Source organism: Drosophila arizonae, chromosome 5 (assembly GCF_054131065.1).
Source record: "Drosophila arizonae isolate 15081-1271.41 chromosome 5, UAZ_ARI_1.0, whole genome shotgun sequence".
NCBI classification, from domain to species: domain Eukaryota; kingdom Metazoa; phylum Arthropoda; class Insecta; order Diptera; family Drosophilidae; genus Drosophila; species Drosophila arizonae.
In genome coordinates, this window is record NC_142925.1 from 22,022,472 (window position 1) to 22,044,868 (window position 22,397).

A 22,397-nucleotide genomic window follows, 5' to 3' on the forward strand; every position below is an offset into this window, starting at 1 on the left:
TATTTAAAGAGAAAGACACTGTATATAGGTGTCAATCAGTGTGAAGAGCTTAACACGAATCCAGACACATCTTGCACAAGCATAAACAATAAAGAATCAATATTTGCCTTTTGCATAAGCAAAATGATAACAAATCAAAAAGTGTTAGTGGCTTTGATAGCTATTTTGTCAATGGATTTGTCAATGAAATCGGCAAACGCAAGCGAAATTAAGACGGTGCGCATATTAAAGTGAAGTTAATGTTAATATTGATAAATAAAATATATTCATTTTGGAAATAATCGACTTTCTTCAGCCTTGTAAATCATGTGATGAAATGGATGCACTGTGTGGGGCCTATGCACATCGCATTGTTCTGTCCGTCACTAAACCTATGATGGAATATTTTGCAAAAATCAACAAAGAAATGGAGCTTAAAGATAAGAAGATCGCAGAGCTAGAAAATAAAACTGTTAACGAAGACCTTGGGTCAAAAACAAAAATGATAGAAAAATTTGGCAAGCTTATTCAAAGTGTAACTGAACTAAAAACAGAAATTAAAAGATTAAAAGAAAGTCTAAATCAGAAGGAGACAGAAAACTCGATCTTACGAACAAATCTAAGTGGTTTACAGAATAGCTTATATAAAGAAAATGATGAAATTGCAAAATGTAAATTATCGAACTCAGATAACAATAAGAAAATTGCTGAATTTGAGAAACAAGAGGAAGAGAACTCAAAAACTCTTAGTTTCAACAAAAAGCAAATAAGTGAACTGACGGAAAGCTCTGAGAAATGTAAAATTGACTTGGTAAACTTAGAAAAATTAAATGCAATATTGGAAAATAAGCTTGCATTGAAAAACGCAGATGTTAACAAACAACAGGAAGTTTTAAGATCTTGTGAAAATAATTTATTTGAACCCAACAGTAAAATAAGCTCAACTGTAGATGCATTAAATCAGAATATAAATAATCTTATGGAAAGAAACAGGATTTTAAATGATAATCTCATTAAAGAACTTAAAGATAATCTTAAGGGAATAAACAGGAACTCAGAGAGTGACGGTAAAAGATGTAGAGGTGGAAGTTCTGACGTGATCCGAACACCGGACTTATATATTGAATTTTGAATCAACAACAATTCAGAAGGATGATGCATTATACATGTTTTACATAGATCTAAAACCAGAATATAAATAAAAAAAAAAAAAAATGTAGAAAGCTAAAAAAAGTTCGTTATTCTTGTCAATTTTAAGTCAAAATAAAATAATAATATTAAAATCATAACAATAAATTATTATTATTATTGAGCATACTAATAATATATTGTTGTTGAATTATTGTTCGAGCTGTAATAATAAAATTTAAAATATTGTGTACTGACTAAATACATTAAAAGAAATTATTTTTTGCATTCGATTCTCATTTAAATAAATAAAACCCATTTCATACTGAAATCTAGAAAGACGCTGAAAAAAATTGAAAAATTATAAGTTTTTATTGTATTCAATTACTTAATTAAAATCCATTCAAATTAACTAAGCCATGGGATGAAATAAATGCAATTCGCAACGTATTGACTGCTGTATTTACTTATGTTAAATTTGTTCTCGCGTATGTGTGTGTGTTTATTAGCTGTACGACTTGGGGCATTGGCTTTGGATGTGGCAAATGTTTTTCACTATTTGTTTTTATAGCTTATCAGCAATTGCCAACGCTGCGGTTTCCTACATTGGCAAGCTCTAACAATGTTGTTATACCCTGCAGCTCATTGAGAATGCGCAAGAGCAAGGCATATTGACAGCAGAAACAGCATGCAGGCAGCTGTACATAGAAACTGATTTCAAATTTCAGAACAGATATCATTTCAACATCAATTCGAGATTATAAGACCTAAGCCTCAGCAAAAGCTGTTTATGAGAATAAGAAATGATATATTAATATATATTTATTTATGAGGTATTTCTCAAGTCGCTCACATTTGGTTCGAGATCACAGCTGCTACTCGCTGCCGATGCGTCAGTTCGTTAGCTGCTCAACGAAGAGCACGAGGCGCACATATGAAGAGTGAGCAACAACAATCACAACGGCAACAACCGCAACAACTACAGCTTCAGAGTTGAGCGACGTCAACGTCAACATCAGGTCGTGTATGATTATGCCCGGAAGCACTAATTACCTTATTTACACTTTTATAACTCTCTGGCAGATCTCAGCTAACTGATCTCGGCACACATACACACACACGCACACTGGGACCTGTGCATGTATCAGAAATCTCTAGCAGTTTGTTTATGGCTTATGGAAGCTGCCATTGGTCGCCTCAACGGATGCTGAACAAAAGTGAAAATCTTTGGATCAACACATAATGTAACATATTATGCTTGCCATGCACCCAGTACAGTGTGCACTGGCACGAAACGGACAAGTATTTCGTATGTTTTGGTTTCTGTAATGCGAAAGTCCTGCAGTTATAGAGCAAACAATCAATTGCCAGGCAGCACATCAAGAGCAACCCACCAAGTGGTTCGTTTGCCGACGGGCACAAGCCACTCACTCGACTTTGTTGATAGAGTCGTTTTTTCTATTTTTTTCTGATTTAAGTTTCTTTTTTTTTTTTTTTTGGGTGCAGCCAAACTTGAGGGGAACTTTTTAGACGGTGGTTGCTGCTGCTGCTACCGATTGCCGGTGATTAAGTCATGAATCAGTTGTGGCTGCGAGTAACGGTTAAAGCGGCTCTAACTATGAATTTCGGTGGGCGTGTGCCTTGCAGCATAAAGACCCAAGCCAAGCATTTTGAACCAACCCAAGGCAGCGCAAGCCGAGTGATTGTCATGCTAAACCAAAATCAATTTTCCACCAATGTAATTTTTTTTCAGTATATATATAGCTAAAAGTGTGTGTGTGCGTGTGAATGCTAGTCGAAGAAATACAAATTTCATTTCATTTTGCCCAATTGTAATGTCAAGTAAATTTTCTATAAATTGCCAGCAAATCAGCAGCGAAAGCTGAAGGCAAAAATTAACATGTTCGAAAGACAGTAACGCACACTGATTGGAAATACAATATTATCAAATTAAAATCAGAAACAATTTATTCTTTTCTTTTTTTTTATAAAAAAAAAAATCATATTTAATAAAAAAAAAAAAAAATGTAAAGCTCTTTGTTTAAAAATGTTTTAAATTAAATTAATAATTAATTGGAGAAGAAATTTGATTTATAATTAAAAACGTATAAAATATAAAATACAAAATATAATAGATAAAATATAAAATATATAATATTTTTTAATATAAATAATTGATTATAAGTCAATATTTATCATCGCTTGTGAAATATGTCTTAGTTAAATTAAATTCCAAATATATTCTATCAAATATGATCTGATATATTCTATCATATATGATCTGATCCCTTTTATATATTAAACTTGATATATTTCAGTGAAGCTTTTAGCAATAATATATTGGAAAAATACAGTAAAGCGTACAATGTAAATACAAATTTCATTGGCTTCAAGCCACTGTGTTCACAAAAAATGCCGAAGTCTGAGCCGCCTTTTGGGCACATGCAGGTGCCCAGTTTCAGTGTTCAGTTGTTGCATTCCAGTGCGTCGCCGTCAGCGGTGGCAGCAGCTCCTTCGCTTCAGCTACTTTGTGGTCTGATTGAGCTTTTATTATACCCGAATGCGAATTGAAAGGGGTATATTGATTTTGCGTATTATTGTGTAAAGCATTTTGTAGAGTTTGAAGTCAGTCAATGAGGCTTATATTCATATATGTATATATTAATAATAGAATTAACACTATATAAATAAATATAATAAATATTTACCATCAATTATCTAGTACAAAGAATGAATCAATTTAGATCATATTTAAATTCGCATATCTTTCCGTATCATATTTCAGTTGCATTGTTCTTTAAATGTAGCATAATCATCTAAATTCTCTACATATTGGGCGTTCAAACGTGTTCTTCGAGAAATTTTAGAGATTTTTGGTTTGGCCTTCTTCTATTTCCATGAACCAAGGGCATTATGCAGTCGATGGCACTCATTTGCACAACGTTCTCATTCGCTTATATATATGTCTATATATATATTTGTATCTCCGAGTGGGCCTATTCAATTATTAGCATCGCCTAACGAATGCCATTTTTTCGCTCTGTTTGCATAAAACACAAATATTAACCGCTGCGCACGGAAGTGCATTTGTAGATGGCGATTCGGTTTTACCTTTTGCTTTTGCTTTAGCTTTAGCTTAAGCTTTGGGTTCGATAATTTCTGTTTGAAATGTTCGAAGTCCGTTCTACATTGTTTGCGCTGGACACAGGGTCAACAAGTTAATCACATTGTGTGGCATGAATATAATAGAATTCTTATTGGGCCGCAGCACGGTTTCTTATTATTCGAGACTGAAGCTGGGGCACGCGCTTGGGCCTTAATAAGACAACGGTCGCTGTTTGCTTTATTATTGCTGTTGTTGTTGTTGCTGCTGCTGGTGCTGGTGTTGTTGTTGGCACGGAAATTGACGTTTAAAGCCGGCAAGCAGCTGTTTGGCCTTTTTTGGCCAAAGAACAAGTACGCTTTTAGCCTCTGGCGTTCAAATTGGCAAATTAAGTCATACGCCTGCAACGCGGCGTTGTAATTTATCTTTCTGCCTGCCTGCCTGGCTGCAGTTAGCCCGCTTACATTGTGCATTATTTGGCAATAATTATTGATTTATTATCTTGTTGGCTGTCCCAGGCAAATATACATACCCCAAGCATAAAAGTTCAAAAATCAAAGCACCGCCAAATTCATTATCACATGCATGCGAAATGCTTTTTGGCTTGGGCCAAGCACACGAAATATGAAAACAAAATAGAAATAACTAAAAAGTTCTCAGCGCTCGAAAATATCATTAGTAAAGATTGGCCTAATGATGGGGCCTGTACAGTCAGCTCTCAACGTGGACTTTGTAATTGGAAAGGCACGCACATTAGGGCGTAGGCCTTTTGATAGCTAGAAAGTAAAGCAGAGAGGCGGGCGGGCGGAACGCGAACGCCAGCCAATTAACTTTAAAGAGCAGTCGAAATCGGTATAGCTATATACATATATGTGCATATACATACATTATATACTCAGACTGACCTTTCGCTTTTGGGTTTCTGTTTTGGCTCGTAGCAGCTACCAGGCGTGTTCAGCGCATTAATATTTTACGCCTTTTAATCGAACGTAAACTAGTGCAGAAAATTGCTTAAAGGCCTTTTCTTTTAATGGTTAGCTAATGACCAGCACGAAATTGGGTTAAAAAAGAGAAGGAATCCAGAAAAAAGAGTGAATCAACATTTTTCTATATACATATATATACAAATATAAGAATATTTATAACGAGATTAAACTCTTACTCTTCCAACGAAATAATTGATAAGCACATTGCTCTATCATATTATTATTCTAGTCGAACCTGCAATTTAACAATTGTCTCAAATTTGCCAACATTTTTGCTACACCTGATGCTGTCGCCTTGCATATCGTCAAGTTTGCAAATTTTCACCGAAGCTCTCTCAACCAGTTGAACGAGTTCCCCTCATGTATGGTAATTTTTGCAGCTCTATATTCTTGCAAAGAGAGCACAATAAATTAAATTGCGAAATAAATTTTAACGCCTTATTATAGGAAAAGCCTCGCTGATGGCCCGTTGTCCATTCCAATGGAAAACAATTTCCATTTCCTGACTGACAACAAAGCTGCTGAGGCTGTTGTTGTTGCTGTTGCTGTTGCTGTTGGGCCATGTTGAGAGCTGGCTGACTGGCTGGAAGCTCTTATGAGGACAATTGTTGGTTTCGCTTGTTGCGCTTGCTTGTAGTTCGCCGGCTGGAGGCATGAAACCCACTTATCTAATTGCGATTCCGGGAACTGGTTTTCCTTGATACATTTTTCTCAACTCATTAGAACTCAATCATAACTAGCCCCGGCTACGTGTGCAAATATGTGTGTGTGTGTATGTAATCTCTCTCTCTCACACTCTCTCACTGACTCTTGCTGCCTATCTCACTCTCTCTACAGATGCACAGCAAAAAATGTTGCTTCTAAATGTGGAATTTGTTCATCATTCTATCTAAAAATAATTTAGATTATTTAAAAGTCCATCTATAAACAAAATTTGTTTAAATTCTTAAATTATTTATATAATTAAATATATATTTCATGTATTGATTATATAGATTTATGATATAAAATTCATTTAACCCTAACCATTAATATCAAAAATAATGTTTATAATAAATGTAAATATTTTTTATTTTATTTTATTTATTTTTTTATTTTATTTTTTTATTTTTTTGTGTATAGATAAAATTTATTTAATGTTTTTATTTTTATTTATTTTTTCTACTTCTTTAAATTTATGAAACAAAGGATTGGTTGTAAATACAGATATTTGTTTACAATTTATAAATAAAATTTACAAACATTATGCACCAATTTATTTATTTATTTTTTTTAGGTATTTATTTTTTTATTTTATTATTATATTTTAAAAATGTAAAATATAAAGTATAAAGTCATAAACATCTTTTCAATTGTGAAACATCATTTTATTTATTTAAATAGAAATTCTTTTCTTGCTGTGCAGCGGGCAAAAGCTATCGCTGGCCACATACTTTTCAGACGAGGCGCGCAATTGTTGCCCTGAGCAATTTTTAGCCAAGCGAGCGATACCAGCAACAACAACAACAACAAGCCGGACGTGTTCCATAAACAACACTTTGATTACGGCGACGCGGGCGCAGAGCCGGAGCCAAACGCAAATCGATGTTTTCATATGGAAATTGAATCAAAGTCAAGTCGAGTTGAGTCGAGTCGAGTCGGCTCGGCTGCTCAGAGCCAACAAAACATGACTGGACGCCAGTTGTCAGAGAATGTGGAGCACAGCAGCAGCAACAACAACAACGATAATAATACCAACAAGAACAACAACAACAATGAGCCTCAACTGCTGTAGCATGTGTAGCTAGCTGTTGCGCCCAGGCTTTACAATTGTGGCCAAGCAATTGGCCTTGGCTATAGCTGAGGCTGGAATCGAAACGAGAGTGCGCCGCATCAGGCATGGCCAGTAGCCAGTCTCAGCATCTTGGTCTCTCAGTCTCGAGCCACAGTCACAGTCACAGTCTGTGGCTCAGTTTTGAGGCTCATTCATGGGGAGCTCTTTTGTGGTTTTCGCTATGATTATTAATCAATTCTTTCATATCATTTGCCTTTGAATTGAATTCAATTTTTTGCTTCCCCTCTCTTAACCAAGACGTTTACAATCTGCAGCTGCTGTTTATCTGTCCGTCTGTCTGCCAGTCTGCCAGTTTGTCTGTCTGTTTTTCTTTCTGTGCGGCAGACCCATTTTTACTCTAATTAATTCAACAAAAGTTTCTGGGCCAACTCTTTCAAACAATTTTTGTATTTTTGCTTCTTAGATTTGAGGGCTGCTGCTGTGAAAGGTAGCGCCCATTATTTGCATGTTTTTGTTTATTAAATTCCATTTAATTGCCACATTTACACACACACATACAGAGAGCAAGTCAAATGATATAGAAGTATTTATAAAATGGGTATTAATGAAGCGATACGATTGTGTCTGCTGCTGTATTATAAAAGGGCAACAGATTTGAATGGATCTAGTCTTTCACATTTACATATATAATACCAGATGTATATTTAAATGTCATAATTGACTACTGCCTCTTGCTCAAGGGCAATTAGGCTTTAAGAATGTTTGCAAACGCAAGTAAGTCGAATAGCTGAGAAGAGTCTATGTATGTTATGTACGATGTCCACTTAGCTGCTGTTTCGCTACTACTGAAGCTTCAGATCAGAAATGAAAAAGTATATATATTAGTAGCTATCTTCAATATATAACAAGTAAGAAAGCTCTAGTCGAGACTGCTCGACTACGAGATTCCCTGAACCCTTGGAGCAATAGATATTTCAATAATTTTTCGCGTCTTTCAGCTTACACAAGAAACACGCACACACACACACGCACGTACGCACACACAGGCATACATACACACACACGCATACAGACACAAACGCATACACACACTCACATACACACACACATACACAAACACATACATACACATACATACACATGCACAAACACATACACACACATACACAAACACATACACACACAAGCACCCACGCATAAACACGCATGGGCTGCAGTGAGCGCTTACTATGAGAACTTAATTGTTTAATAACTTTTTTGGACGTACGATCTTCATGAAACTTTCAGATTATGATTATAACATGGATATGCATGTAATTGCCAAAGCACAAGTCTCTAGTATTTGAAATACGCTTTTTACAAAAGTGAGGGTGAGGGGGTGAAGTTAAGGGTGGGGGGTAAATTTTAACAAAAACCGAAATTGTATAAATTGCATATAAGTATACATTAAAAATTTGGAGGCTCTAGCAATAAAGGTGTAGAATATATAATTTTATAACTGGTTTTCGATAAGGTTTTTTATCGATAAAACAAGATCGGGATGAGTTATCGATTTTTAATGATAAACTTGATATGCGCGCTGTAATTACGGACATTTTAAAAAAAAATTTGAAGTCTCTAGCTCTTATATCTTCTGAAATCGACGCGTTCATACATACGGACAGACGGACAGACAGACGGACAAATCAACTCAGCTCGTCGCCCCGATCAAGAATATATATACTTTGTGGGGTCTGCCACGCCTCCTTCTGCCTGTTACATACATTTCAACAAAACCATTATACCCTGATTTCCCATTGAAAATGGGTTCAGGGTATAAAAAAACACTATATATCTTAAGGCTTAAAAGAAATTTTAAATTTCTAAAATAGCAAAAAATAAACATCCGATCGTTCCTTGATAGTATGAAGGCCGCAGTCGACGTAAAGTTTGGTAATCTCTTGCTTAAGTGAAATATTTCAGAATTTCTTATTAATTTTTGTTAGATACCTTTCTACTTTAATTGAGGCGTGGCAAATTATTACGTAGTTCATGTATAACAATTATTTTAGTTAATAAGAGTTATCAAAACAATGATTAGTGCTTCAAGCGAAGTGATCAGGCTGTCAGCTATGAATTGCTTGATGCATTTTACTCTTTTATCTATGCTTACTATATATCTTAACATTTTTATGTATATATAAATAAATTAAATTATTATAATTAAATTTTATATTTATATTTATATGGGACACGTGAAACTTAAATTTATATTATTTGTTGTGAGTCATATGCTTTATATAATAGGCGTGACATACAGTTTCATTCAGGCTGACTGACTCCGATATATTAGTAACTAAACAGCAAAGACAAAATAAAAAATATTAATAAATAAAAAATAATAATAAAGGACTAGTAAATCAAAGAGAGAAAGAGACTAAAAAAAAATATTTAAAAAATTACAATTTACAATTATTAATTAATCTACAGAGCCTGAAAAGTTTATTTAACAACTATACTTAAAATTTGCAAAGCCCTATATATTTAAGGTATATCTAGTAAATCATTTTTGCAAAATGCCTTTAGAATTTGGGCTTTCTATGAGACGCTATTTTATAGTTTTTTGTTTGCAGATTCATCAGATGAATTTCAAGTATTGTGAATATCCTTCGAAACGAATATACCCATTTGCTTCTCCAACAAATAGCAGCGCAATGGCAGGCCCGGCCTTTAAATACCGCATAATGAAGGCCCACAGGAAGAGTCTGACAATTTGCCATCCTGTCTGTGGCAGGTGTCGAAATTGACAGATGAGCACAAAGTGCGCTCGAATAGTTAATAGCAATCTGATGGCCAGCGGAAGTGTTGAGGCGCGCTCTGAAAACTGGGCGTGGCAAGTGAAAGAAAAAAAAAATGACACAAGATGCGGGACACAGGGCGGTAGGACAGACGGACAGGCGCTTGTCTGCGGCTGTTGCTGCTCTTCGACTTCAATTTAAATTTTAATCGCTAAGACAAACTTCCGATCACGTTGTAAGTCTGGCTGCAAAATTACAAAAGGCAGGCCAAGACACAGGCTAAAAAAAGGGTCTACAAACTAGCCAGCAGGCGAGATAGGTAGACAAACAGAGAGTGAGTGAGAGAGATGGAGAGGGACAAAAACTTAATGGAGGCAAATGCATCAAAATGGTTAATTGGATCTGGAACAGTAAATGACGAACACTTTTAGTGTTTATGGCAGTAGCCAAAGCCAAGCCGGGCTAGAAAGAGCCCGCTGCATACATCTGCGTTTGTGTGTGTGCGTGAGTGTGTGTGAGTACGAGTTGCTGCTGCAAAAACTTGGACGCAAGTGCGCACAGCTCAAGTGGCTTGCAGCGTGTTGTACACGACACGCATTAGCGTGAATAAAGTAGTTTGTTGTTGTTGTTGTTGTTGTTGTTGTTGTTGTTGCAACTTTGGCCGACTAACTTGTTGCCTGAACGAACCGAATGCGTGGCATACGTTATTTGAATGAATTAATTTCTTTGGCCATGAAAACCCCATCCAATAAAGCACTTAATGCCTGTAAAATACTACCCATCTCTCTCTCTCTCTCTCTAACTCTCTCCGGTCTCTCGCTCACTCAACAATCGCCTAGCAACTTTTCATTGATATATTGATTCAACAAAACGAAAATTTCAACAAGCTACTCTCAGTTAGCGCATTTCGGGCCATGGATTTGGATTGTAAGTGCGACAGCTAAATGAAATATTCAATACAAATTTCATTACAATTTAATAAAAATTTGCCAGTTAACAACGATTTGGAGAAGCGCATCTCGGATGCCTTCTGCGTGTTCGATCATCATGGCGATAAGCTCATCGATGTGCGAGAGGTGGGCACAGTGCTGAGATTGTTGGGCTGCGTCCCCACCGAGCAGGAGGTCAACGAGGTAATCTCGGCAACCGAAACGGAGGAGACGAGCGGCGTGGTGCATTTGACCAAATTCTTGCCACACGTCTCGCAATTGCTCATGGAGCGCAAGTCAGTTTGATGGCAATAGAAATATAAAATAAACAATAAAAGAAACTGATTAACATTTAATTAGAATGGAGCCAGCGCCGCCAGAGAAGATTCTGGAAGCTTTCAAGACGTTGGACTTGGAGAACAAGGGCTACCTGACCAAGGAGAACTTTGGCAAGCTGATGATGGAGGAGGGCGAGCCGTTTACCCAGGAGGAAATGGATGAAATGTGGCCAGTGGCCATAGATCCTATAAGCGGCCATATACCCTATGAATTGTATTTGAATCAGTTGATGGTGAGAGCGAAAAGAAAGGAAATGATTCCAGAAGAAATTCTTAATACCATCTATTTTTCTTATATTTTCAGGTATATCTCTGAGAACATTTGAAAGAAATTTAAAAAAAAAAAAAAAAAAAAATTGTTAACTAAACTTTAGTACAAAATTTGAAATTATTCAAAATGTTAAAATTTTTCTTTTTATTTATTCTATATTTTCAGGCATATCTTTGAGAAAATATGAGAAAAAAAAATGAAATTAATTTAAGAAAGCTTAGAAACAACTGAAGCAAAACTGAATTAAAATACAATAATTAATAATAAAAAATAAAATGCATTTTGCTTTTTTAAAGGAGATAGACTGATGGATTGTGGCGCAATATATGTATTACCATACATGTTTTTTGTCAGTGTATTTTTATAAGCTAATGCACTCCCCAGTGCGTGGCTCGTTTTAGCCACTTCGGCTTCGCATTAGCCACTCACACAGAGCGCGAGAGGGAGACAGGGAAAGCTAACTAACCAGCGAGCCAAATGCGTTTCAAAATCGCAAACTGAGTCCACAAGCCCAGCACAGAAATGAGGAGAGCACAGGATACAGCTGGGCAGAGCAGCCAGCTAAGTAGAAGGTGCTGCTGGCCAGCCATGGATGGCCTGCTGGCTGGTGTGGAACGCGGCAAAGTGGGTTGCGCATCATTAGCACAACTAATGGATGTTCACTTTTCTTTGGCCAAAGTCGCAAACGGGCAGCCGCAGCAAAAGTCGTGTACGCCTCAACGCGTCTCGCTCCGACTCGCCTCGACTCGCTTTGCTTTGGCCAAAAGGATGTCTGTCTGTCCAGCTTCTAAGCTGGAGTGTCTGTAAATTGCTGTTGGTAATATGAGCGGCTAGAAAATTTAAATAAATTAAAATAGCTCTTTGGCAGCATCAAGACTGAGTGACTCTCTCTCTCTGTGTGCATACTATTGGCAAGGACTGTGCGCTCGCTCGTATGCGTCAAAAAGGCCGTCCGTTGCCTGAGTCGTGTTCGAATCGTGTTCTCGCTTCCGTATTTATTAAATACTAAATACACGCTGATGGATGCACTTAACTGCAACTCTCTGCCCCTGCCACACGCCGCATCCCTCGGCCGCTCCTCTCGATCTGTCTCGCTTTGGATTAAAATATTTCATGTAATTCAGCCATTCGTGCGGCTGCCATCTGCACGTTCCGGCGCTTTGGCCAATTTGAGTGATTGCATTGCGCGCATTTAAATCGCTGCCATGTTCAAAGATTCTTTCATTACTTTTTTTTCGGTTTTTTTTTAATGTTTGTGGCTGTGGCCAGTTAGTCCACTCGCCCCCTTCTTGGCGCTGCCGCCTCGCACTCTATCTAAACAAGTTCTACGTGCGGCACGCCTAATGGACTTTTAATCTGTACAACTCGTACAACAAAATTCAGCTTTTTTGAATCGCATGCGTATGCAGCTGATTGCGAATTGTCAGCGCCATAAAAAGAAAGTAGAACTAAATAACAATAAAGTCAGCTTCTGCAAACTTTTTGACATCCCATGCCAATGGGATCAACTGCCATAAAGTCTGATGGATTAACCCACTGATAGCCATTGAATGTTGGTCAATTGTAGTTTTATGGATATGGAGCTCACTCCTCTGAAGTGACCATATTTTAAGCAATTATAGAGGTCAGTTATAGAAATATAGAGATGCAATTCTTAAAGTTCAGCCATTTTTCAGTACAAAGATTTATAGCTATTGGCCCAATAAAATATTTTAAAATATTAATAACTTTTTAAATATATTTTACAAAAACCATTTAGACAAACTAAATATTTGCTATATACTCTTGAGATTTTTTTATGTGATCAAAGTCGTACAAATTTAATTTATATAAATACATAAAAAAAAAATTTTTATAATAAATATTTTTCACTTTTTTATTAGTTAAATAATGTTTATTTCCCATTACAATTTTTTCTTAAGAATCATATAAAGCGTATGCTATAAATCTATATATAAGAGAGGTAGGCTTTTCAACGGAGATATTTATATTATGTGTAATATATAATAATTAAAAACATAATTTTCCATTTTCATTTATAAAAATATTTTGTATGTTTTTCACACTTTCACATAGTATTCTTTCAATTCTTTTTATACCACTTCGACAAGTGTGTTCAGCCTCTATAAAAAAAATATATATTTATATATAATAAAAATATTCTTTCCCCATTTTCAACACAATACTCTCTCTATTCTGCTCTTTTATTACTTCTATATGTAGAAATTCCCAAGTACAGCCGGCATTTCCTTTAATCACCTCCATCCATTTTATTTCTGATTTATGCCACCTGTACAAACCGCTAGAGCCATAAATTGTGTTTTTCATTCAGCCCACTTCTAGGCATTATCGTCACCTCATATGCCTTCCTTATTAGTGTTCTCCGTGTTTGGCACTTGATTTACTGTCAACAATTATCAGCCATAACATGCTAATGGATAATGGCGCATTATCAATGGTAAGTGAGAGAGAGAGAGAGAGAGAAATTCCATGCCAGCTAATGGGTTAAGAATATGCTTCGAAGGCTCCACAGTCGTCACTCTGTCTGTGGGTCATAAAAAAATTTAAGAAATGCCGCCAAATTGTCAAAGTTACTTGGAAGAAGATTCCCTCCAAAGAGTTTGCTGGCGAAATTGCTGTGCATGAATCAATTTCGCCAGCAAAACTCTGCGGCTGATGATGATTTACGCTCGACGAAGCGTAATTAAGATTTATGCGACATACTTGCTAACAAATACATGTCTCTGCTCGAGTTGATATACATATACATATATGTGCATGTACACACACACACACATACATATGTTATGCTCATATGCATTTTGCGGTTAAGCAATGCGAGCTTAATTGTTAGTTATGCCCTTTTTGTTTGAGCGCAGGGGGCGGGGCCGAGTCATTAAAACTAATTAAGTAGAAAGAATTCCTATAAGATTTACATGCTTCAATAACTGCATTATAATTACGTTTTGCTCTGCACAAATTATGCCAATTATTTACACTTAATGACAATATAACAAAATGTCTCCAAATTGCGCAACAATAGCTCAAAGATATTTTATGTATCAATTGTTGTTGCCGGTCGCCCTCAAGCGATTTGATTGCCCCCAATGCATGAGATTTGTGGCCATTTCTTGAGTTCTGTCATTAATTGCTGCATTTTATGTTGAGGAATGCAAATTTATGTTTGCGTACTTTGTGTAGTGAGTATGAGTTTATAGTGTGTGTGTATTTATATCATGCAATCGATATCTAACTTGAGAGATGTTTAAGCATGTACTGACTGAATTTTGTTCAAAGTAAACTTTTATTTAATGTGCTCTTTTATTAATAAAAGCAGAAATATAAAAAAAATTGCAAACTAGTGCACCCTAAACATCTCAATTCAAAACAGACACATATAGTAACACATGGTAATACTGGGATGTGGTAAACAGGTCTACGGAATTGCAACAAAATGTCACCTTTACAAACATAAATTCCCCTTGGAATATTTAACATAAAATAAAATAATTTATTTATATATATAATAATACAAATATATATAAAATGGAAATAGGGTTCTACTCATATATATATACATTTTATTTTTAAATTAAAATTTTTGTATTTAAATTCTGTCTCATTAATTAATTGACTAGCACTCATTGAAAATAACCGATTGGTTTGAGCTCCAGCTCAATCATACTCTACTATATTTATATTTACATACTCGACTATCTTTATATCCATATATACTATATAATGTTTATATAGCATAATTTTTAGGGCATTTACAATATCTTTTCGTTGGATAAAGTAAACGTTAATATAAAAAATTTGTAGAGCAAAGGAAAATAAAATTAATATATCTACTATGCAGAGCCGGACTAAACACATTAATATTATGGGGCCAGGTGCGGTAGGGAAAAGGAAAATAAAGGTCGATATCCCAATGAATGAAATATTTAAAGAATATAATTATATACTAGATATTAATCTGAATTCAGAATGTACAGCGTATATTTGAAATTAAAAAAAAAAAAAAAAAAAAAAAAAAAAAAAAAAAAACAAGTAAGAAAGCTCTAGTCGAGACTGCTCGACTACGAGATCCCCTGAACCCTTGGAGCAATAGATATTTCAATAATTTTTCGCGACTTTTAGCTTACACAAGAAACACGCACACACACACACAGACAGGCACGTACGCACACACAGGCACACATACACACACACGCATACAGACACACATACACAAACACACACGCATACTCACACAAACGCATACACACACACACATACACACACATACACAAACACATACACACACAAGCACCCACGCATAAACACGCATGGGCTGCAGTGTGCGCTTACTATGAGAACTTAATTGTTTAATAACTTTACTTTACTTTACTTTTTATGGACGTACGATCTTCATGAAACTTTCAGATTATGATTATAACATGAATATGCATGTAATTGCCAAAGCACAAGTCTCTAGTATTTGAAATACGCTTTTTACAAAAGTGAGGGTGAGGGGGTGAATTTAAGGGTGGGGGGTAAATGTTAACAAAAACCGAAATTGTATAAATTGCATATAAGCATACATTAAAAATTTGGAGACTCTAGCAATAAAGGTGTAGAAGATATAATTTTATAACTGGTTTTCGATAAGGTTTTTTATCGATAAAAAAATATCGGGATGAGTTATCGATTTTTAATGATAAACTTGATATGCGCGCTGTAATTACGGACATTTTAAAAGAAATTTGAAGTCTCTAGCTCTGATATCTTCTGAAATCGACGCGTTCATACATACGGACAGACGGACAGACGGACGGACGGACAGACGGACAGACAGACGGACAGGGCCAAATCAACTCAGCTCGTCACCCTGATCAAGAATATATATACTTTGTGGGGTCTGCCACGCCTCCTTCTCCCTGTTACATACATTTCAACAAAACCATTATACCCTGATTTCCCATTTTCAATGGGTTCAGGGTATAAAAAAACAGCGTTTTACAATATTTTTCTTAACGGGTGATGAAGGACCTCAAATGAAGGCCCTGCTTATACATTATAGTTTTACAAACTAATTAACTTAATAACAAGTAAGAAAGCTCCAGTCGAGACTGCTCGACTAGGAGATACCCTGAACCCTCCAAGCTGATATTCTAATCATTCTGCCCTTCTTTTATGCACACATACATACACATGCATCCACACGCACGCATAAGCCTGCGCTCTGCTAACTGCGCAGTAAGCAGCGACTGCGCTTGGGCTGCGCTGCAGTGTGGGCAATATTATGAGAACTTATTTGTTAAATAATTTCTTTTGTAGACATACGATCTTAATGAAACTTTTAGAGCGTAATCACATGGTGAATATGTGTGTATATTCCAAAGCCCAAGTCTCTAGTATTTGAAATACGCTTTTTACAAAAGTGAGGGTGAGGGGGTGAATTTAAGAGTGGGGGGTCAATTTTAACAAAAACCGAAATTGTATAAATTGCATATAAGTATACATTAAAAATTTGGAGACTCTAGCAATAAAGGTGTAAAAGATATAATTTTATAACTGGTTTTCGATAAGGTTTTTTATCGATAAAAAAAGATCGGGATGAGTTATCGAATTTTAATGATAAACTTGATATGCGCGCTGTAATTACGGACATTTTAAAAAAAATTTGAAGTCTCTAGCTCTTATATCTTCTGAAATCGACGCGTTCATACATACGGACAGACGGACAGACGGACAGACGGACAGACGGACAGACGGACAGACGGACAGACAGACGGACAGGGCCAAATCAACTCAGCTCGTCACCCTGATCAAGAATATATATACTTTGTGGGGTCTGCCACGCCTCCTTCTCCCTGTTACATACATTTCAACAAAACCATTATACCCTGATTTCCCATTGAAAATGGGTTCAGGGTATAAAAATGTATTTGCCATTAATTAATTTATGCAGCCATTGCTGCTGCTTGAACTAATATGCGAACAAGTTATGACACTTTGCTAACTTGTTTTACATTTAATCTGTTAGTTTATTTGCCTGAGCTACCTGTCAGCCTTGGCTTTCTGCTCCTACACCGACAACTTACTCCCGTTCTCCCTCTCTCTCGCTCTCGCTCTCGCATAGTTGGTTTCATTTCCCAGCTGCACTTTGCTGAAACTTTCAATCAACTTTCTGTTTACCTACACGCCAGGCAGCGGCGGCTACTTGTTTGTTGATTGCTAGCCTTGCCTTGGCTTGCCTCGCCTTGACTTCGACATGGCTTGAATTGGGCTGAGTTAATGGCCAACTGCACTGGGCCTTAGCATCAGCTGAGAACGAAAGCGCAACTGAAGAGGGCTCTCGTTATTTTTGATATATTTCTGTGCTGTAGCTGCTGCCGTGGCCTTTGCTGTAGCTGCTGCTGTTTTGATAGCATTTCGCATTGCTTACCGTTGCCTTACCGTTAATTGAATTTAAGCAATGAAATGTAATTTGGAATTTTGCATGTGCCCAACTCGCGTAGCACGCCAGAAATCATCATAAAACCAGACACTCGGACACAGCCAGTTGCAAACATGAAATGAAATTGCAAAAGGTGAACAACATGCAATGAGCCGAGGCATACGGACATAGCCAACAGCAGCAGCAGTAGCAGCAGCAGTAGTTCCAGTAAAAAGGAAAATGAAAATGAAGGAAGGAAAAAATAAAACAAGAGAAAACAACAAAAAATGCTGAGCGTAGTCAGTGGCATGCAGCCTGGTGCTTGCGTCTTTATTGTTGCAGCCGCTGCCGTCGTCTTGTACAACACCCAAAGGTATCAGCAGACAAAATGCTAAAAATGTATTTACCACAAAACCGAGCCGATGCGATGCGATGCGATGCGACCAGACGCGACGCGACGCGAAGCGACGGGTGCGCGTCAACAGCGACTGCGACGACGGGCTCTGCTCTGCTCATTGCTGGTGCCCTTAATGGATCTGCAGCACTTTGAGTGATTTATTTCACACGTTGATGAAATGGACAGCAATGGGCCGCATTTTGACGTTTATTGCAGCAGTGGCAAAGCCAGCAACCAGCAACCAGCAACAGCAACAGCACCAACAACAACAACTGCCCACGGCATGTGTTGTGCGCATGCGCGCAGCCCTGTGCCGACAACGCAGCCCAGAAGGACGCTGCACTTAAATACACTGACCGCAAGAGAGTATGAGCTTCTGGAACAAGTTTGCGAGGCCAGAAGAAAAGACATTAATAAGTTGCCAAAAGAAAAATGGAAGTAATTTTTAAAATATATATATTTCGAAAAAGAAATCACTGACATAATAAAATGTAAAAAATATTAATAAATAATAGCAAGCTAAAAAAAAATATTTTTATGAATTTTTTCCTAATTCAAAATAAAGTTAATATAATTATTTAATTATATTATATTTATAATTTATATTATAATTATATTATATTTAGCAATTTATCAAAGGTCTCTTAAATTAAGAATTAATGAGCAACATGCTCTCCCATTTATCTAAGCCTCATCCATTACTGCGGGCTTTCAGTAATAGTATTTATATTTTTTTAATTTGCATTAGGTATTTATTAGGAAAGAAATGCTTTCGGAAGAAGAAAAATCCTGAATCTTTGACCAAAAAGTTTTAATTCCTGTAATATATTAATAAACATATAAATTTAAAAAATGGAAAATGTTTTCTTTATTATTTTATAATATTCGAAAAAAAAAAAAGATTTAAAGAGCAAAATTAAATTCATATAAAGTAAGAGTAAATTAATATTAAAATATAGCTTCATATAATAGCATGTTACATCAAATATTTATATGTATTAATATATAATATTTACATTTAAATTCGTAAGAGCATTGAAAACTTCGCCATTGCAAATTGTCCTCCTCTGCCATGTTTAAGCATTTTTTTAAAATGCGTTTTTTTTTTTTTCATTTATTTTTTAGGTTTTTTTTATTTATTTTTTTTTCTGCTTCTGATGCTTTTGTTGTTGTTGCAATTGCGTTTTGCGTTGTGAGCCTTTGCACGTCTTTTGGTAATAGCCCCACAGACCGTGCGCGCTTTAATGAGGCGCGCTCCTCATTTGGACGCCACGCATTTTGTAGTTTTATACCTGCTCTTAAAGAGGGGCTCTCGCTCAGCGCGCGGCGGGGCGGGGAAGGCGAAGTCGGCAGAATTGAGTCAAAGTTGGCTATTAAAAACATTTAATTGCAACTTAATTAGCTGTTGCTTGAACATAACGCTTCTCACGAACTGCAACTGCAACGGCAACTGCAACAGCAACAGCAACTGCAACGGCAACAGCAACTATGACCTCTTCAAATGCCAACGCTGACCTCCAGCCAAACGGGCCAAGCAACAATGATCCATTCACGAAAATGCATTGATATTGAGGCCCAAGATATTGTCAAAACCACCCCAGGAGAAAAGTCAATTTAACACATTCACTATGCCTCTTAAAATGTTGATATTTTAATTAGTGACGCTCTAAAGGATTTTCAACGGCCAAGCTCAGGTTTCACTCCCACTCCCAGCCAGTAAACTGTCTGCTGTAAGGTTGGGGGGACAGACGAAGCACTGGCTCCACCAAAAGGCATCAACAGCCAACGACGTGGCAATTCGGCTAAAGCAAAATAGTGCCAAAGGGCACAAGGCATTGAGTGCGATTTGCTTTTTGTTTGTGTGGCTTTTGTTCCAAGCCATAAACATATACGAAGGCAGTGAAGGAGTATTTAGTATATGAAAGGGGTTCTGCCAGCTCTGAGCTGCGCTGCTTTAAAAAAATATACAGGTAAAGCCTTTTCATTTCATAGTCTATAGTCTTTGCTCTCATAAATAAATACTATTAACGCTTTATATTTATTTTTATTTTTATTTATTTATTTTTTTTTTTTCATTAACGAATTCTACATTAACTTTCAACTTTGCAAAGTTTCCCTTTGCTGAGCTTAGAGTTAAGCCTCTGTTACTTACAACAGAGCGTTACCCATATGCCAAACTGTAGATTGTTGTTTTTGTTGTTTGGTTTGGTGCCAACCTACAGAGTTTTCCCCCGACCGCTTTTATGACAGCGTTCCCAACTGTGGCAATAAGTTCAAATGCCAGCTGAAAGACTTTAAAGTCGGGCCTAATGTGCCACATAGGCAATGCAAGCGCAGCTCCAGCTTCGACTGTGACTTGGAAGTTCGACTTTGACTCTGACTGTGACTCTGACTCTGACAAAAGGTTTCCTTTCTGGCCAAAAAGTGGGTGTAGCGGCACCAAATGCCATTGCCAGGCCAAGCTAAGGCAAGCCAAGCCAAGCCAGCGCCTTTTCCGAGGATCGGGCACAACACGCCAACGCACTGACACTCACTCACGGCTCGTGAGGTTCCACTCCTCCACCTTTCCTACAAAGAGAGTGTGTGAGAGAGGTAGAGGGAGAGGGAGAGGGAGAGGATCTGCTGCTGCTGCTGCTGTTGTGCTGCACTCTCTAGTGCTGATTTCCACTAATTTGATTAAACAGATTGAGTTTAATAAGGTTTATGCCATACAGATTGAAAGCCAACCTGCCTCAACAACAACAACAACAACAGCAACAACAACAACAACGTGAACAAATGTTGCCTAATTCAAGTGCCGCATTTATTTTGTAAACATTTCACATGCACTCCGGTACTTAAGCATACCCTCACGATTTGTTGTGATACAAAATATGCCGGCCGAGCAGCGATACCACTCAAGAATTTGCCCACACAAAAGGCCGACCAAGGAACAACCCAATCAATGGCCCCCAGTTAAACTTCCCCCATCCACCATTCGGGCGAGTGAACTGCAATGTGCGTTTTGTGTGCACTTATGCGATCATTTGTTAAGTGTCATCGCGCCGGCATATGGGCAAGGAAACAACTCAAGAACAACCACAACAAACAACCAAGTGTCATTTACACCGCCAGCAACGAATAGACGAATACCCTGAATAGCTACAAATAGTTTTCTAAATTATTAATAAATCATAATCTAATGTATATATTATTATAAACTACAATTATTATTTTGTATGGGTATGATGAAAGATGATGGAATTGTTGTGAAAAATTAACGAATATATATTTGACAATTAATATCGTTGAGAGAACGAATGTCTATTGCTAGACATGTTTATATTTAATAATTATTATATTTATTTTGCAATTTCTTAAATTTTATGCTGTATAATTTCAAAAAACTGTTTCAATTTTTCATTAATTTTTTTTTAATATATACTCATATATATAAATTTTTGTTTGCAATAATAATAAGAATAATAATACACATAAATTATAAAGAATATAATAAATCTCATATATACAGAAATGAAGAATGACATGTACTAAATTGATTAATGCATTTAATGTAATCTAAAAATATAAAAATATATATTTTTAATAAGCAAAAATATATATTGTTTTAATTTAAACAAAATAAAAATATAGAAAATATAAAATATATATATATTCACATTCATAAATATTTAATTAAATTATTCATAGCTAACTAAATTAATTCTAAAAATAATTTAAATTATTGAAAACACTGAAAATATCGTTCAGTAAATAAAATAATTTGTCCTCCTAATATGCGCTCATTCAACAACAACCAACAAAGTCTTTTCATCTAGTTTCTATAGAGATCCACAAAGTGCTTTATGCCAGACAAACTAAATGACAATGTCTACGATGCTCAGAGGCAAAGTGTATAACAACAAAGTGTAGCTCGTAAACAAGCAAAGTGTTGTTGTTCTTGATGTTGTTGTTGTTGCTGTTGTTGTCGTTGCTGTTGTCCATGGTCATGGTAAATTTATGCACAATTTTTCGCGCTTTCAAAAAATATTTGCATCATTAATCGTTGCACAGTCTTCGCCTCATGGCGGCATCGCATTATTGTTGTTGCTTTTCCTGCTGCAGCCTCCGCTTGCTGTTGTTGTTGTTTAGTTCGAGGCGTTGTCTGCGCCTAAAAACTTCTTGCAACGGCAACATGCAACTGCATTGGCATGCGGGCGCTGGCGTCGTTACAACGTTGTTGAAATGTTTTGTCAAGTTCTCAACGCCTGCAACATCAATGTGGCATTTGCCCTCTGCAGCAAGGGTGCAAGGC

The 22,397-nt window shown here is 36.5% G+C and overlaps 1 protein-coding gene across 3 annotated transcripts; it reads left to right on the forward strand.

The window, feature by feature from the left end:
* The first annotated feature begins 7,440 nt into the window (after positions 1-7,440).
* LOC108617254 (dynein regulatory complex protein 8) lies at positions 7,441-11,518 on the forward strand. 3 transcript variants are annotated; one of them, XM_089472206.1, is made up of 5 exons: positions 7,441-7,744; positions 10,587-10,674; positions 10,741-10,972; positions 11,037-11,247; positions 11,319-11,518. In XM_089472206.1, the coding sequence occupies exons 2-5, from the start codon at positions 10,662-10,664 to the stop codon at positions 11,328-11,330; spliced, it is 468 nt and encodes a 155-aa protein (XP_089328332.1). In that variant the 5' UTR covers positions 7,441-7,744; positions 10,587-10,661; the 3' UTR covers positions 11,331-11,518. The 3 variants fall into 3 exon arrangements, with proteins under 3 accessions (XP_089328332.1, XP_017868465.1, XP_089328331.1); XM_018012976.2 differs by lacking the exon at positions 7,441-7,744 and having other exon boundaries at positions 10,488-10,674; XM_089472205.1 differs by lacking the exons at positions 7,441-7,744; positions 10,587-10,674 and having other exon boundaries at positions 10,692-10,972.
* The last annotated feature ends 10,879 nt before the right edge of the window (positions 11,519-22,397 follow it).